At 42.3% G+C, this 17,754-nt stretch overlaps 1 protein-coding gene across 2 annotated transcripts in view; it reads left to right on the forward strand.

Moving 5' to 3' along the window:
* KIT (KIT proto-oncogene, receptor tyrosine kinase) overlaps nucleotides 1-17,355 on the forward strand; it is a 104,111-nt gene extending 86,756 nt beyond the window's left edge. For both annotated transcript variants that reach the window (XM_060246353.1, XM_060246354.1), the window contains 9 exons: nucleotides 291-401; nucleotides 1,421-1,562; nucleotides 2,970-3,058; nucleotides 3,360-3,487; nucleotides 5,305-5,427; nucleotides 10,829-10,940; nucleotides 11,067-11,166; nucleotides 13,215-13,320; nucleotides 14,541-17,355. In XM_060246353.1, the coding sequence (XP_060102336.1) occupies nucleotides 291-401; nucleotides 1,421-1,562; nucleotides 2,970-3,058; nucleotides 3,360-3,487; nucleotides 5,305-5,427; nucleotides 10,829-10,940; nucleotides 11,067-11,166; nucleotides 13,215-13,320; nucleotides 14,541-14,666 (1,037 nt within the window). In that variant the 3' untranslated portion in view covers nucleotides 14,667-17,355. The remainder of the gene's footprint in view (nucleotides 1-290; nucleotides 402-1,420; nucleotides 1,563-2,969; nucleotides 3,059-3,359; nucleotides 3,488-5,304; nucleotides 5,428-10,828; nucleotides 10,941-11,066; nucleotides 11,167-13,214; nucleotides 13,321-14,540) is intronic.
* Nucleotides 17,356-17,754: the final 399 nt, after the last annotated feature.

The following is a 17,754-nucleotide window of genomic DNA, read 5'->3' on the forward strand; positions in this document are numbered from 1 at the left end:
GGAACTGGGGGTTCTGACAGCATCTGACTGTAAGCTAATTGACAGCTTCCTTCTGCTGACTGTTTCAGTCACTATATTCCTACACATTTATACATTTTAGTCTTGCCCTTCCTTCAAGGAGCACTGGGCAAGCATTCCGTGCCATTTTATCCTCAAAAGAACCCTGTGAGGTATGTTAGACTGAGATATTGTGACCAAGCTAAGGTCACCCAATAAACTCCACTGCGGACCTCTTGGGTTCTTATTCAACACTACGCCACCATGACTGTGCTCCCTCTTTCTCTTTCTAGCCAGTGCCCATTTCACTGAAAAAGAAGCCTTGATGTCAGAACTGAAAGTGTTAAGTTATCTTGGCAACCACATCAACATTGTGAATCTGCTTGGAGCTTGCACTGTTGGAGGTACAGTTTTCAGCACATCCCTCAAGCTTAGTGTGCACACTTGTAGAGTCTCTTGTTTTAGAGTATGGCTATGCCTCTGGTTTCAAGGGGTCTTAAGGTCAGCAAGGTCTGTTTCTCACAGGACACTTCCATACTGGCGACTTAGCCATTGGGTAGCCCCAAATCCTTAAGCTCCTCATTAAATGATGCATGCCTGCTTGCTAGTAGAAGGAGTCCAGGCCCTTGCCATAATTCCCTCCTGACATAAATTTAAGTGTATTTTTTTGCTACTAAAAAAAACTGTAGTTACTGAACCACAGGTGAAAAAGCTACCCACATTAAGTAGTACTGGTACGGAATCCTATAATTGAAATACCACGCAGCGTTATTACATATTGAAATGACTTAGAGGCAGCCAGGCATTCAGAAAATGCATATTTGATCTCAAAACATTCGGCTTGATTCCATTTTCAAATTTCACTTTTAATAGTATAAAAAGGTCTTGAGCATCTAGCTTTCTGTCTCAGTAGACCGTTCTGTCTGGATGGTTTTTCCTATTACACCGAGGAGTGTAATATTTTACATCGTTTCCAAAATATTACTGTAAGAGTGAGAAGTCCTACTGTAAACAGGAGTGAATCAAAGGGATTAATGTGAGAAGCTTACATTTGGAACAAATAACTTCCTTCAGGAAGGGTTCCAAAATGAAACAGATGTGCCTGGCTTGCACCATTATCACAAGGCTTTATTTAATTCATGTTTTCCTTTGTTTATAACAGTGCAGTACTATTGGTGTTGCAATAATTAATTGGGAATGACATCGTTTTAATTGGAAGTAGGGCTCAGCTTCTGAATAGGCTGCTGATGTAATTTCACCGTGACTTTTTCAAGCAAAAAACAAAACAAGACACTGCTCTACAGTGCTGTTTGAAATGGCCCCTTTTTGTGCATGTAGCAGAATAATCTTTTTATTTAAAAAAAAATGCCTGAGCCAGGCTTCAAAATTCATCCACTATTTCTGACTTCCTCTCCATCTGCAGGCCCCATTTTGGTCATTACGGAATACTGCTGCTATGGTGACCTTTTGAATTTTCTGAGAAGAAAACGTGATTCCTTTATTTTCCCCAAGCATGAAGAAACAGCTGTTTACAAGAACCTGCTTTATCAAAAAGAACGCATGTGGTAAAGATGTGCCAATGTTTGCTGTTGTTGCCAAGAAATTACAGTACATTTTCTGGATATTTTTGTTATTTTTATAGTTTTGTACTGATTTTGTGAGGGGGAAAAATCCTTTCGTTGATATATTTCCCTCTTCCTTCAAGGAATTCAGAGTTGTATGTCAAGGAATTCAGAGTTGTATGTCAATGTAAGGCTGTCCTTGTGTGAATGTAAGGATCCTTGTGTGGGAGGGAGGGAAGGAAGGAAGGAAGGAAGGAAGGAAGGAAGGAAGGAAGGAAGGAAGGAAGGAAGGAAGGAAGGAAGGAAGGAAGGAAATAGATGGGGGGGAGAGAGAGATGGAAAGAAAGCAACGTTAACTTTAAATGCATTTTCCAAACTGCCAGCAGGTTTGGCTCGGAGAAGTGATTTAAAGAGAGTAATGTATTCTCCAAGCTGCCCGATGAGGCAGTGGGGGCTTCGAGAGCCATACAATATGTGTGAAAGAGCTACAAGTGGCTCCCAAACCTCAGTTCGGCCATCCCTGGATTAGCTTGTCATTAGAAGGAAAGCAAAGGTCCCCTGTGCAAGCACCAGTCGTTTCCGACTCTGGGGTGACGTTGCTTTCACAACATTTTCACAGCAGACTTTTTACAGGGTGGTTTGCCATTGCCTTCCCTAGTCTTTTACACTTTCCCCCCCAGCAAGCTGGGTACTCATTTTACCAACCTTGGAAGGATGGAAGGCTGAGTCAACCTTGGACCAGCCACCCAAATCCAACCTCCGCTGGAATCGAACTCAGGACGTGAGCAGAGAGTTTAGACCACAGTACTGCAGTACTGCTGCTTTACCACTCTGCGCCACAGGGCCGCTGTCATTAGAAAGGACCCTTTAATTAAAGTCATAATTTTATTTAGAAATCCCATAACCAAATAGACATCGATTCCAGTTTACCAGTTCACAAAATTCTGTATTACCCAAGTAACCAGATTATGTGGTTACTTGAGCAATACAGCCTTGGACAATACATGCCCTGAAGCATCCTTCCTCTCAGGCTAGGATGCTTCAGGGCATGTCAGAATTTACTTGTCACTCATTCTCAGAGTGAATAACAATTGGAGATCTGGAGAGATAATTTCTTCTCAGAGGGGGAAAAAAGCAGTTCTAAAGTCTGCTTACCTGCCTACTCAAGACCTTCCTGTCATACCCTAGCAGATGTTAGAACTTTCTAGATTGCAGTGTCCATATATCACTTCAATAAGATGTGATGCTGGATGGTTTCTATCTGCTATGCCCAAGTACTGCAAAAAGAAGTAGAAAATCCATTTGCGATAATCCCAATCCTAAAGCTTTCTCTTAATTTTCTTGAATCTTGTTACATTCTGTTGTGTCCCGTATATTAAGTAACTTCGTAATTCCTCTGCTTCCCTTTAGTGATGGCATCAATGAATACATGGACATGAAACCAGGAGTTTCTCAGATCATTCAAGCCAAAACAACCTCAAGACATCCAGGGAGGCCAGGTAAATTTACATCCCAAAAAATGCTGGTAAGAAGGAAGGAAACGGTATAGAAAATTGTCTATACCAGCCAGACCTAATTTGGTGGGGCAGAACTTTTTATACTGCAGTTTAAAATTATTTTTATTTTTCTGTTGGATAGTTGCCAGATGGTCAATATTACATCATTGAGATAACCGATTATATGTTGGTGTGCATTAATTCAGCACCAGGCTCTTCTAATGGAATATCTGCTAATGGAATATCTTCCCAAACAGCCGTAATTAATCAATTGTGTGTTATTGTTCCCATTTGTGTTGGTTAGGATCATTTGCTAATCAGGATGTCACTGTTGCCATCTTAGAAGATGATGAACTGGCTTTGGATATTGAAGATCTGATAAGTTTTTCTTACCAAGTTGCAACAGGCATGAGCTTCCTTGCCTCTAAAAATGTAAGTTGGAAACCGAAGACGGTGAATGATTTCTTCATAAAGGGTGACATTAACAGTGTAAATCCTTAACAGGTCTACTCAGAATCTTACTCCAAACTATTCAGTGGGGCTTACTTCTGGGAAAGTGTTCTTGGACTGTGCTATGAAATAAAGCCGCAGTTGAAAATGTGATTAGTTTCTAAGCAGACTTGCTTAAGATTACTCTCTAACACGGGGATCCTAAGCAGTTACCCCCTTCTACGTCTGTTGAAGTCAGTGGCAAGGCCGGATTAAACCCTGTGGAGACCCCTAGGCAGTCAAAATCTCGGGGGCCCCCTCACAAATTATCTGAGTTGGAGCGGTCACCCCACCGCCTGTGGCCCCCGCTGCAGTCTGCAGGCACCTCCTCAAAGCCCCTTTGACAAAGCTGCGGGGGAGAGACGGAGAGAGGCAAACTTGGCGATGACACCAGCATCAGCCACACCAGGCAAGTTGGGCAGAGAGCAGCTCAGTTGCTGGCTGCATTTGCAGGGTGGGAGGTCTGCAAACAGGGGGGGAAATGGCGGGGAGCCAGCTCGGGGCATGGGGGCCATAGGCCAGTGCCTACCTGGCCTAATTGTTAATCCAGCCCTGGTCAGTGGGTTTGAAAAGGGTAACTGCATAGAATGACCCTGAAAAACTTGCAGTGGTTGCTTACGAGAAGCAACAGTGGAGTTAGCATAGGAACCATCAGCAAAGACACTTCTTTCAGATTGCTTCCAACTATAAAGAAAACTGTTTATCGGCCTAATAGGTCGCAGTATTTAAATCCATTGTTAAATCTGAGCATTGTCTTGAATCCAGCCAGCTTTTTCACTCAGGGCGTTTTCGCACTGACCTTCAAGTGGTGCGACCACCCTCCTCACGCCGGCGGATCTGCAGGGATTTCGCACCAGAAGCGCCGGCGCACCCAAAAGAGCCGGCGACTTCCGTCGCGAAACCAGCTCAAACGGAAACCGCCAAGAAGCAGGAAAACGTTTGAGCTGGTTTCGCGACGGAAGTCGCCGGCTCTTTTGGGTGCGCCGGCACTTCTGGTGTGAAATCCCTGCAGATCCGCCGGCGTGAGGAGGGTGGTCGCACCACTTGAAGGTGAGTGCGAAAACGCCCTCAGAGTCAGCCTCACCTAATTCCCCTCTTTACTACAGCTGCCTGTCCCGCACAACTTCTGTACATGCAGTTCCCATGAACCCCAGCATAGCCTTTTGGTAGTGAAAGATGAAAAACTGGTCGGATCCAACTCATTGGGTTAACACTTTGTAACAATTTTAATTTTTCAACATTATTATCATACTGCATCATTTCCACATACTGTGTTAAGGTAACCATGGACAAATTAGTTAGATGTCATTTGAATGATAAATAATGTATTCTTCAAAATCCTTACGAAGCTACCTTGGCCCAATCAGCAGGGCTGTCTTTACGCATGGGCCAGATAGGCACTTGCTCGTGGGCCCCACGAGCATAGGGGCCCCATACTAATCTGTGTATGATGCAGTACTAATAACCATTTACATTTTTATTCCTGTGAGTAGTTGTCATAGGGGCCCAGTGCACTGCTTTGCCTGGGGCCCATAATGCTGTTAAGATGGCCCTGCCAATCAGTTCTCATTATCTGGTCACCTATCCTCAGTCTTACCTGCCCTATTATTGGGATTTTGGCAAGTATATCCAGACAAGGTTCCTGTTTTGCAACAGATCCGCAATTCTGCATAACAAGTTTGAAACAACAAAGACACTCAACGATCGTTTTGTATCTTCCTTTATTTTGTGCACGCGTGTGGGTTTGTTTTGTTTTTCAGTGCATTCATAGGGACCTGGCAGCAAGGAACATCCTTCTGACTCATGGTCGCATAACAAAAATCTGTGACTTTGGCCTTGCAAGAGACATCAGGAATGACTCAAATTACGTGGTCAAAGGAAATGTAAGTATGCTGGAGCGCAACGTGCATCTTCTACAGACAGTACAGCTCCTCTTAGCTCTTAACTCCAGTAGATCATGCTGTAACCTTCTGCCCAGTAAGTCATGCCTCAGCTTAGAATGGGGATGGAGGCGAAGAATGGAAACAAAACAGACTGGACTTCCATTTGGAAGGTTACAAGGAAGGGTTCCCTCTGTCATTGCAAACCACTTCCCCTTACATGAACTTCCTTTTGACTGAATTCCTTGATTAAACCTGTAATCCCTTCCTGTGTGCTGGAACATACTAGTCATAGTGTCTTCTTGAGATGATGAAGATCCAAGGCTCAAGCAAAGAAGGCTGCATTCCTTCCTCTTACAGCCTCCACTAGTTTTTTTTCCCTGCATCGCTGAATGTGGAATGCTGACTGCTGAGACGTGAGCAAAGCATGCAGTCAAACTGTGGAATGACTGGAGAGATCTTTATGCCCCTTTTCTCTAAAAGCTCAAAGCAGTTTACAAACAGGGCTCTTTTTGGGGGGAAAGAGGTGCAGAACTCTCAAGAGGGAAATCAAAGAGAAACACATGAGTGCCCCTCATGAACTTTTAAACGTTTTTTGAGAAGTTTGTTTCCACAAAGCTTTTCCGGAACTCTGTTCCACTGTGCTCCCCCAGAAAAAAGCCCTGTTTACAAATAAAAACAAATCACACAGTGTTCAAGAACCATATGAAATTAGATTGACCATAAAACACACAGTATATTAAACTTCGGTTGCTTCTGCACAGGGATAATTCCCCTTGGTGGTGTCCACCATCCAAACCTCGTCTCCTGAGTGCTTTTTTGACGCTTTTTTTTTAAAATCAGTGATAGGTATATTGTTATGGTGCAGTGATAATACAGTGATACACTTATTTACTGTTTTTTTCCCTAAAGAAGCTCATTGGTGGCAGTGGGAAGTGGCAGATACAAGGGGCAGGGGTGGAATTCTAGCAGGAGCTCCTTTGCATATTAAGCCACACACCCCTGATGTAGCCAATCCTCCAAGAACTTACAAGGCTCTTTTTTGTAAGCTCTTGGAGGATTGGCTACCTCAGGGGTGTGTGGCCTAATATGCAAAGGAGCTCCTGCTAGAATTGTACCCCTGACAAAGGGTAATGTTGCCACATATAGATTGGGTAAATGCAGAACTCTGAATGTTCCTGTCCTCTCAGTGGCTAAATGTACCTTTGAATATATTCTTTCTGGAAAGATTATACCAAGAGGGTTTGGGGAAAAGGGCAATCCCTTTATACTGAATCAGACCATTGGTTCATCAAGGTCAATGCTGTCTATTTAGACTGGCAGCAGCTCTCTCTCACATCATCTACCACCAAATTTTTTTGAGCTGGAAGTGGCAGAGATTGAACCTGGGACCTTCTGCAAGCCAAGCAAACCACTGAGCCACAGTCCCTCCTCAAAGATGGACAATTGCACAATGATGTCATCAGGCCCAGCCCTGCCACTAGGCAAACTAGGGCACCAGCCATCTGGGGCACCCCCCACATGACTCAGTGAGGGAGGTCTCCCATCTAAATACTTGGGGGCGCCAGAAGTTAGCCTTGCCTAGGGTGCCAGATGATCTAGAGCTGGCCCTGGATATCATGCAGATTCAAAGGGAAAAAAAAACTGCTGTGGTGTGGGAAGGCGGGGTTGTGAATCCAAAGGTTGGTGTACTGTAGAAGAAGCCCATTGTCTCAGCAAAATGCTCTCCTGCGTATGCATATCAGACCAAAGATGCCACAGCCCTTTACCTGTCTGTGCAGTTCAGTGATAGGTATGCCATAGAAAAAAGCTCTCCTGTGGACTGAAATTTTTCTGACTTCTCTTCAAGAAAGGGTGGAGAGTAAACCATGTCAGAAGGACTGAAGTTCCAAGGACTCTTATAAACTAAGTGGGCAGCTGTGTTGGTCTGAAGCAGTAGAAAAAGTAGGAGTCAAGTGCACCTTTTTAAGACCAAAGTTTTATTCAGAAAGTAAGCTTGGAGCTCACGAAAGATTACACATTCTGAATAAAACTTTGTTGGTCTTAAAGGTGCACTTGACTCCTACTTTGTTCTTATAAATTAGTGCCCAAAAGTCCCTTTTATAGCAACTACTGCACAGGCAAAGGAACAAAAGTGGCAGATCTGTTTTAATTTTTAAGAGCCACGTTTTTAAAGTCAGGACAACAGCTTGCAGGTGGGCAGTAAGTAATTACATGCCATTTGTCTAGATTAGGGGGTTTGGTGTCCTTAGTTGCCTGATGTTGCCTAATCCTCAAAGAGTCAGAAGAGGAATCGACTGCAGCTGTCAGGAACTGAGGGCAAAAGATGTCCCTTAATCGCGTCTGGCATAATCTCAAACCAGATGCTAAGGGAACGCTGAGAGCGCTGGAAAGCGATAGCAAGCTATGACCTCAGTCTATAGCAAGAGCGCTTTGATCACCCTTGGGTGACCAAGATAACAGCAGTTGTAGCATTCTAATTTTGTGGCACGTTCTTAGGTAAAGCAGGAATGCAGACTGCTTCCCTTAACTCAAAACTTCATGTTCTTACTGCATTTTACAGTGGGGTCAAATTTATGATGTAATTGTGTGCCGTGTAGTGAACGTAATTTAGCACAGTTGTCTTGCTGTCAATACCAGCTCTTGAGTATTCACCCAATAGCTACAGAACATGAACTGTATGCTGATCTGATTGGGATCCAGCATGGCTATGGAATGAAGGAGCATATTTAATTATGTCCCTTTGAACTTCTCCACATCAAGGGCAATCTGTCAGATAGGGCTAGTTTAATAGCCCCAGCCTGTTCCTTTGTTTGCTTAAGAAGTGCTCCTGCCACTTCATATGTGGGTAGATCAGAGAATTTTTAAGTCTTCTGACATTCACGGACAACACCGAAGCTACCGTGGAGAACTGGCAGTAAGATAATTGCAGAGTAAGTTGACCAGACACTTAAATGAATCAGACACCGATCTGAAAACTAAACCAGTCATTTAGTAATTATCTGTACAACTATCTATACAACATCTACACAACACTGCATTAGGGTGTTGGGAAGGTCATAACTTTTTTTTTTCCTTTGAAAAGGAAATCTCCATATTATAACACAAGCCATCTTTGAAAGTCTCCTCTGTTTCAGAACTAACCAGTGCTGTTCTCAAAATGTACAAAAAATTAGTAGCCTGTTTCTCTAGATACTTGCCTCATTTGTTTTGATTTTAGTAGGCTTAGAATTGTATTTGAAAGCAGTTCTCCTGCGTGGTTGTCAAAAATGATTAAAAATATGTTAAATACATTCAAACACAAAGGATACAACAAGTGATACGGGATAACGGAGTGCCGGTGTTATTAATATTTCATCTGCTCCTAATTTTTAAGTGTAATAATATGGCTATCCACACAGTGGATTAGATCTAGCACAGAAATTTTGCCAGGAATGCAAGAAATTAGAGGGTGGTAGTCACTTGTGTTTAAGTCAAACTTATTGTATCTTCACTTGTGTTTCTGCTTCTACAAGACTATGTGCAACCATTCTGGGCACCAATGTTCCCTCTAAACTGTGGAGTCTTGTGAGCAAAAATTCTACTTTGTGAGCTCCTGGCATTAAAGTTGTGAGCTACTGCATAAATTAGTTTGCTCTGGGGCCATTTTTCCTGAGCTAAGACAAAAATTTGTGAACCAGAGGCTAAAAATCCATTCGCTAGCTCACACTAGCTCAGCTTAGCAGGAACCCTGCTGGATACTATTATATATAGGGAGGAGAGCACTAGTGTAAAGGCTTGCTCTTTTCTGAGACCTCTTATATGTAACACCAGTAAAGGCACCTCTCTGTAGTGCTCTGAGGTGAGGGGTATTATGCTGCCTCCTTGCCTCCCATAGTGTTTCCTTATTTTCACTGCCACTAAAGACTCTTTCCTTAGAATTTTTAGTTGGGCTCAAAGAACAGAATGGCTTAGTTATGTTTAGTAAAATGGCAGAACAAGGCAGCCTGTGGGGCTGGCTCAGAGGTAAAAGGGGAAACATAAGTTTATTTAGAAGTTAAACAACATAAAGGTTTCTGTAAAGTTCATAATCGCAATGGTTTCAGAGAAGCATAGTTACTCGTCTTCCTCTAAAATTCCTTAAATAGACCTAGCCACAAAGGCTTATTTTCTTACTTGCAGCTTAGGCTAATAACTTCCACGAAGACTTATTTTCATCACTTGCCACTTAGGCTAACGACTTCCACACAAGGTTATTTTTGTCACTTGCCACTTAGGCTGAGAACTTCCATAAAGAACACATAAAGTCCTTTGTAGTGCAAAACTTAGAATTCCACCCTTCTGAGGCCATTGAAGAAATGGGTTAGAAAGGTGTGACTGTTTTAAGATTTCACTGCCAATGACATAGACTGCTCATTGATTTAATGAACTTCAGTTGGGTATGGATTCAGTTAATAAAAAGACACTACTCCTACTAGTCATTTTGTTGTTTTATCAGATACCAATGAACTTTCCTTAGAAGTGCAGCCAAGAAAGCAACTTGCTGTGGAATCAGCTGCAAAAATTTAGTCCTTATCTCGCAGTAGTTGAAAGCCAAACAGTTAATAGTTGAACAATTCCCAAAATTCCCGGTTGCCTCCATCCCAAAGATACTCAGCCAAAACATGTAAAGGAGTTTTGAGCTAGCACTCTTCTAGTATGTGTTGATTATCATCTTGACTATTTCTACCACGATGAATGCCGTGGGAAACAGTAGTGTTTGAAAAACATGTGGAACAGTGGTTTTTAGGATGCTGGATTAACTATTTGGATTTCACTGAGTCTTGAATTGTATTTAGAAACAAACATATTCCTTTGTACCATAATGGGAATTACTTTTTCAGTGGGCTGTACATTAATTAAACCAACTTGATCAGTAGATTAATCAACTAAAGCTTTATTCAGGTAGAGAAGACCACTTTTCATGGGCAAAGCTGCAAACTAAACACTGTTACTGCAATTGAGAATAGAAAAGAAAATATGAAGTAGGGCATTACAGTTTAAATTGTAAATGATCTGATACTGTCTGAAAAAGGCACCTACTTTTGGTAAAATGTAATTCGTTAATGTAATTGATAGATCATCCAAGTGTGGCCCTTCCCAGAGAAAATAGACCTGACCACAGTCATGCATGTCTTGTTAACATTTAGGTTAGAATACTGCTCTACATGAGGCTGCCTTTGAGAACTTCAACTTGTGCAAAATGCAGTGGCCGCTATGTTGACTGATATTCATAACAGCCAGCATATAAGTCCAGTGTTTTCTAGGTTGCACAGTCTCTCTGTTTGCTTCCAGGTTCAGTTGTTTTCAAAATAAACAGGCTCCTGACAGACCCCAGAAATGGACTTATTTCATTTAATTGTTTTTTCCTTCCTTCTCTGCAAAGGCCCGGCTTCCTGTGAAGTGGATGGCACCAGAAAGCATCTTTGAGTGTGTGTATACATTTGAGAGTGACGTCTGGTCCTATGGAATACTGCTCTGGGAACTCTTTTCTCTAGGTAAGATGCATTTGATGATCAAAACAATGCTTCTCACAAAATCGCAGGTTTGCTTGCTTTTCATTTTCTTGTGCGGGGGGGGGGGGAATGATATGATATATTAACAGAGAGCTTCTGCATTCACAGGAAGCAGCCCCTACCCTGGAATGCCTGTGGATTCCAAGTTCTATAAAAGAATTAAAGAAGGCTACAGAATGTTTAGCCCAGAATTTGCACCACCTGAAATGTAAGAGAACAAACCTGGAAAATTCTAACCTAACAGTTTGATTGTTTTTAAAAAAAAGGGGGGGGGGGGAGAATTGGATCTATTGCAACAGTATGGCTTGCACTAAAGCCCTTGTGTAAATGGAAACACGTTTACTTGACAGTAGACTCCAGAGAGATTGGTGGGATTTGAGCTGTTAATTTTGCTTAGTGACCAGCTTGTCAGGTTCAAACAGATCACTGAATGCAACGCAGCTGTGTTGGTTTGAAGCAAGAGAACAAAGGTTGAATCCAGTGGCACCTTTAAGACCTATAAAGTTTAATTCTGGATATAAGCTTTTGTGTGCCTTCAGATGCCCAAAGAAGTGGGCATGCACACTAAAGCTCATACCCAGAATTAAACATTGTTGGTTTTTAAGGTGTCACTGGACTCACACTTCATTCTGTTTGTTAGGGTTGCATATATTCTCTGTGAACTGAACAAAACCAAAACCAAAATTTGACAGCAGAGCAGGGTGACCTGGATCCTGCACTCAAGAGGCATATTTCTGTGTGAAATATGTCTCTTGAGCCTCTTTGCAGATGAATGCAGCAAGCTGCCTTTTACAGTAACAGATATTTGGTCCCCCCAGCTGAGAGTGCTGTTCTCTGGCTGGCAGAACCTCTCTATAGTCTCAAGCCAAGGACTTTGGCAGTTCTGCTTACCTGTCATAGTTTTAACTGGAAATTATCAGATTGAATCTGAAGTTCCATTTGAACTATGCCCCCCCCCATATTTGCATATATTGGTTTGTTAACTTTGGCGATTCCAGAGATTTGAAAATACTTTGGAACGCAAGTACAGGGTTGGAAAGCTTCCGTCTCTGCACTTTGTTCCAACAATTGGAAGCCGTCCTCAGACAGTGAAGCGTACCATTTTTTGAAACACACACATGCTCGATACCCTACCTTTGCAGCCCCATATGGACTAGAAACGTACATCTATTGCCAACTTTTATGCTGCTGCAGATGATGGCAGAATGCGCACATGATTCTGTCTGTCCTGTGTGAAGGAAATCATGATCTCATGCAGAACAAAGAAAGAATAGCTTGATGCCGTTTTATGTTCCGGATCTAGCTGGTTCCAGTTTGACGTTTTCCAAGGTAGATTGGATCTTTGATGGCCATAACCCAATAGCTCTGTATAATAAATAATCACCTGATCTTGATAATTGGGTGTTTGAACCAGATGTTCTCCTAGCGTGTAATTTTTATTTACAGCCAACAGTGTGGTAGGCACCCTGTACACAATCACATAGATGTGGCATTGTCCCTGACCAGCCAGGGACAGATACAAAAGGACAGGATGGGCTTGATAAAACCCTTGAGGGTCGGAGTAAGCTGAGGACCAAATGATCACTAGCTGGCTAAAATCCAAAAATGGGAGGCAATGGTAATCTGCCAGAGGTGGATTTTAAAGTGGGATTTTTTTAAAAAGAAGAAGTATTCTATAGATAAATTTCCATTGATGGAAAAAGTGAGAGGCCTACATGCCCCTGCATCCTTCTTTGTAATAACTTACCACCATGGTTGCAGTTGTACACACCTTTGTACATGTAGCATAAATTTTCTTAGGGAATTGCAGATTTGAAGCACCGGGTTGTAGGGGGGGTGTCACTACATTACACCACCTTTTGTTCTAGGATTCTAGCTGATGTTTGCTAGTCATTCTGACTCACAGGGCTGAGGGCAGATCTCCAGATCCCTCAGCATTTCTCCATGACACCTGAAAAGTTGACCAGAGGGAAAGGAGAGCTTGAGCCGCTGAGCTTTCTCCACCAGTGGAAATGGAGACAGTTGAACAGTACAGCACCTTACTGGGTCCCCTGACCCATGGCATCAGCAGGTTTTTTTGGCAGGGGAAGACTCACCTGTATGAAAGCATTTTGTTTTCATTTCATAACTGCCAGTTCGTGGTTTGTTTGAAAGTGAATGTTGAGAAGGCAGTAAAATAGCACATCTAAATGTCGTAATATCTTGTGTTTTGATACGTTTTATTTCCTAATAACTTCTCAATAACTATATTTGCAGGTATGAGATAATGAAGAGTTGCTGGGATGTGGATCCTGTAAAGAGGCCGACCTTTAAGCAAATTGTACAGCTGATTGAACAGCAGATTTCAGATACCACCAACCATGTAAGCATCGAGCTTTCAGGCTGGCATCCTGAAGAACGGCGGGAGCATTGAGTGTCCTGCATAATGCAGTTGTGAACTATCAGTGTTCCTTTCCAATTCCATCTGCATTACACTTCTTTTCTAGTTGAAACGTTTAAATGAAATGAAGCAATCTTTAAATACAGTTTGGATACATTTCTACCCTACTTCTTGCTGCAGAGATGGATTGTGTCCCAACTTAAGAAACTTTTCTGAATGCACTGTCCCATCGTTACAGATTTGAGTAGAGTGAACATTTGGAATTAAGCGAGGCTTGGAATTAAGCTTGGAAATTAGTGTAATCTAGAGGCAGCCTTTGATTTTTGCATTTTTTAATACTTTTGTGAAAGTTTTTACATGTTGTGTCATTTACTGCGCAAAATGTCGCTTATTTGCGCACATACTGCCCTACGCTTCAGTCCCCCTCCTCTAAAAAAGGCTTGATGATTCCAAAAGGCTTTATTATTCCAAAAACCAGAGGAAGAAGAGGCTATAGTCCTCTGCCTCCCATATGATTTCTGTCCAACTTCTGACTACATCTAATGCAGATAAATTCCACAGTGATCTTGGAGCAGGGAGCCCTGAATGGTGGGTGGGAGGATCTAACTCTTTGCAGTACCTTTTTGGATTCAGCAAAGTAACTGATGCTCATAAACATTTTTTTTCTATGTGGCGATCATTTGTGAGGTACTAAGTAGTTAAGCATTCCCCAGGATGTCTATATTTTTCTTCCCAACCAAGAGGATGTTTACAAGGTGAGTTTACCACATGAAAACTGGGAAGCAGCTCACCTTATTTGACTTTTCTAGAGATGCATCACAGTTTTCGGAAAGGCTATAGACTAGATCCAGCCAGCTTTTCCACTGGTGCCTTTCTGCTACCAGTAAGACTCTATTGAGCATCATGGGACAAAAACTCTCTCTCTCTCTCTCTCTCTCCCCCCCCCCCCACTCGCCCTCCCTCCATCCCTCCCCTGGTGAGTCTTCCTTCCAGCTCCCATGCAGCCCTTTGGCTCACATCTCTGTGCATGCCTGTGGTTCAGCTACTTGTAGCAAAGGAGAAACAAACTCAGCCAGGTCTTACACAGCTAGCAGGATCTTCCTTTAGCACATAACTGCTGTAACAAATGCAAAAGCATTGATAGCTGATTTTGTTGTTGTGTGCAGTTATGCATTATTAACTCTTGGTTATTTCTTTTCCAGACTTATTCAAATATCACAAGTAACCTTTGCAGTCAAGTTCACGACATGGATCACTCAGTGAGAATTAACTCGGTGGGCAGCAGCGCTTCATCGAATCAGCCCCTACTCATGCACGAGGAAGCTTGAAGACCAACTCTGCTAGCCTGAATGGAGAATCTACTGTTACTTTTAAGTGTTTTAACAGACTACTTGTTCTCATTTTATATACTACTCAACCAAGGATAGAAGGAATACTGTAGTACTTTTCTTTCTCTCTGTGTTTTTCTTTTAAATCACATACTGCTTAGAAACAACCCCCACCCCCCAGATTTACCCATCCTAGTTATAGCATCATCGTCGCCCTGTTTGCTAAAATCTGTGTATAGTTGCTGTGTTATATGCATTTGTAGTACGGAACCAGATCTCGGAGGGGGAAGTAACCATAATAAAACTTGAGTGTTGTATTTATGGATTTTTTAATGGGAGCTCTGGAGGCAACTAGACAAGACATGTGAGATCCGTGATTGGACTAAATTTCTCAGCAGCCAGAAGATCCTGTAGATTGGAGCCAAGGTGCTAAGAGAGGTGGGACTTAACTCTTAACACACCATTTTCCAGTTGAAACCCCCCCCCTCATATCTGCTACGTTACACCACTTCCTTGTGTGTGTGTTAGATTGAGGAAAGGCCACAAGGGCAAAGGATTTGCCCCAACATTGCTGTAGCTTCCACTGTTCCCATGGTTGCTTTTATATACAATTCATGACCTGATCGCAGATCTCCCATACCTAATCTAGCTGCAGTCTTGGACTCTTGAAAGCTAATGTTCGTGTTTGGAAATAAATAAATGCAACTAACCAATTTCCTACAGATTACAATTACTTGCCAGCTTTGAAATGTGAGCGTTCCTATTCAGAGAGCAGAACATACCAAAAGAACAGAGAGATCCTGAATAGTATTTCAGTGTGCATCTTGTGACCACCTTGTAGGGGGATTAGATAATATAGCAGTTCTCCCCCTGCTTGCCTATACACCAAAACAGGTTTCAGTGTTTTAATGCTAGGCTGAACAGTTGGGAGATAGTAATGGAAGACAGTTTGAGGCCAACTCTCATGTGGCATTTCTTTTATACAGAGGTTCAAATTCATAAACAATGACCTAGTGCATGTTTTCTGTTATCCACACTGGAAGCCAATCTGTGAATCCATTTCCCAAAGCATGTAGCGGGCTATTTGTTGACGCCATTTCCACACTGCCAAAATACATTCCCACCTGGATCTGTGTGTAATAAAATGCTAACATCTAGTTCTGGAAGAGACAATACGTCTATTTGTATTAAAAACAGACAATCATATCTTCTTTATATAGCTCTTTTACTTTGATCAAATAGACAAATTGTTTCACAGTATGTGACATTCCTTTCAAAGGACAAGTTTGTTTTTCACTTTTTGGGTTTGTTTCTTAAACCAGTCCAGTAGTTTTCTTGTTCTTCCAAAAGCATCTCTTGCATACATTTCCCTGCTCAACTGGTCACAGTTTTTTAGAGAGGGCCTCGCATGCCACATTCTGAGTAGAACTTCATCTCAGGTAACACTGCATGCTGCAGGAAGGGCAACAAGAAAACTCAGTATTTGAAATTTGTGACTGTTAATGTCATAGTCAAGTGGAATACTGGCCAGCCGTGTGGAGATAGGAATGCTGTGTTTTCGTTGTAGCTGTTTTTTTAAAAGGCATCTTCACTGACCCTTAAATACAAAATGATGACAGAAAGTTCTAAAGCTCCTTGATTTTCTAAAAGAAATGTTTGTTTGTTACCCCTTTTTCCATCAGTGAGCAACAAAAAGCATGGGGGTAGAGAGGGGTGATACACTGAAGTATCTGTTTAGTTGCACTGCCCTAGCATTTCAGAGCCTGGTTGTTTAGCCGTAACATTCCACTGAGTTCACAATTTGCTTGTTAGAAGTAATTATAATCTGCTAAAATGCAAATATTGTTAAAAATGTACAGATTGCTAGAGCACTTCCCAAATTACACTGAATTTGCTGTATATCTGATCTAGTGTTATTTTTTCTTTCTTTCCATGTTGTTTGGATTTATAGTTACAGAAGTTTGTTAGGCCAGTCTTTAGAAAGAAGATGCTTGCACTGGAGTTATTTATGCTGTTGCACCTTTCCAAAGTTTGTGTGGGGTTTGAGGCAAACGGTTCTATCTGACACCACATATGACGTTCAGTCCAACCCCACATATGACCGGGGAGGGGGGGTTCCCATTCTCTTCTGTGAAGGGAAATGTTCTATACATGTACCAGATTTTCATATTGCACAATACAGATCATCCTCCTCCTCTGAGAAGGGGGAAGCCCCTTCACATGCTGAGCACTGTGTGCACATCAGACTCACTGTGCATGCACCAAAGCCACTGGATTGAGGTCAGTCTCTTTACATCTGCTCCTCCCCCAGCTATGATCATATAAACACTTCTTGGCTTTTGTAGACTCAACTGTTGTAATAATTGCAGACACCGCGGTACTTCATTGGCACTTGGATGAAAGGTGTTTTTTCCCCTCTTATTCTCAAAAGTTATATTTTTATAATTTTTGGTTGAAAAGTTTGCTTTGCGGCAGCTTAATACTTTCAGATTATTTTATTGTTCATACTGTTGGTTCATGTAAATGCTGAGATGTAGCAATAATGTCTTCTGGACTACTTTGGGTTCTTGAGTCTTAAAATATATTTTTATAAATATACATATATATATATGCTGCAACTGTATGTATAAATATGTGGATGTTCAAAAGTTGCTTTGTTGAGGAAATGAAATAAAAGTGTAAATATTCATAGGTTTTGCCGTTGCATACTTTCATTAGCCATACCTAGTTTTTCTGTTTCCTGGAACCACCACAGAGTTTGCATGGAGATGATAGGAGACAAGCCACTACCTTCCATTGCACAGGTAACATCTGTTCCAAGCCCGTAGCCACGGGAGGGCCAGGCAACTCCACCAAACACCCCTCCAAGTGGCCCGGCTCTCCCAGCTGCTCTGGCAGCCCCCAGGACTCTTTCAAGGCCACTCCCCCCCCCCCCCCCGCCGATCAGTTGATCAGCAGGAAAAGCAGCGATCCGGGGAGGAAGTGGGGAGGAGGCGGGGAGGCTGCCTTGAAAGAGTCCCAGGAGCCAGTGCTTCACTGGGTGGGGTGGAGAGGGGACCACGAAAGCAGTGGGGAGATCGAGGGTCGC

The sequence above is a fragment of the Heteronotia binoei genome, chromosome 9, assembly GCF_032191835.1.
Source record: "Heteronotia binoei isolate CCM8104 ecotype False Entrance Well chromosome 9, APGP_CSIRO_Hbin_v1, whole genome shotgun sequence".
Classification (NCBI taxonomy): domain Eukaryota; kingdom Metazoa; phylum Chordata; class Lepidosauria; order Squamata; family Gekkonidae; genus Heteronotia; species Heteronotia binoei.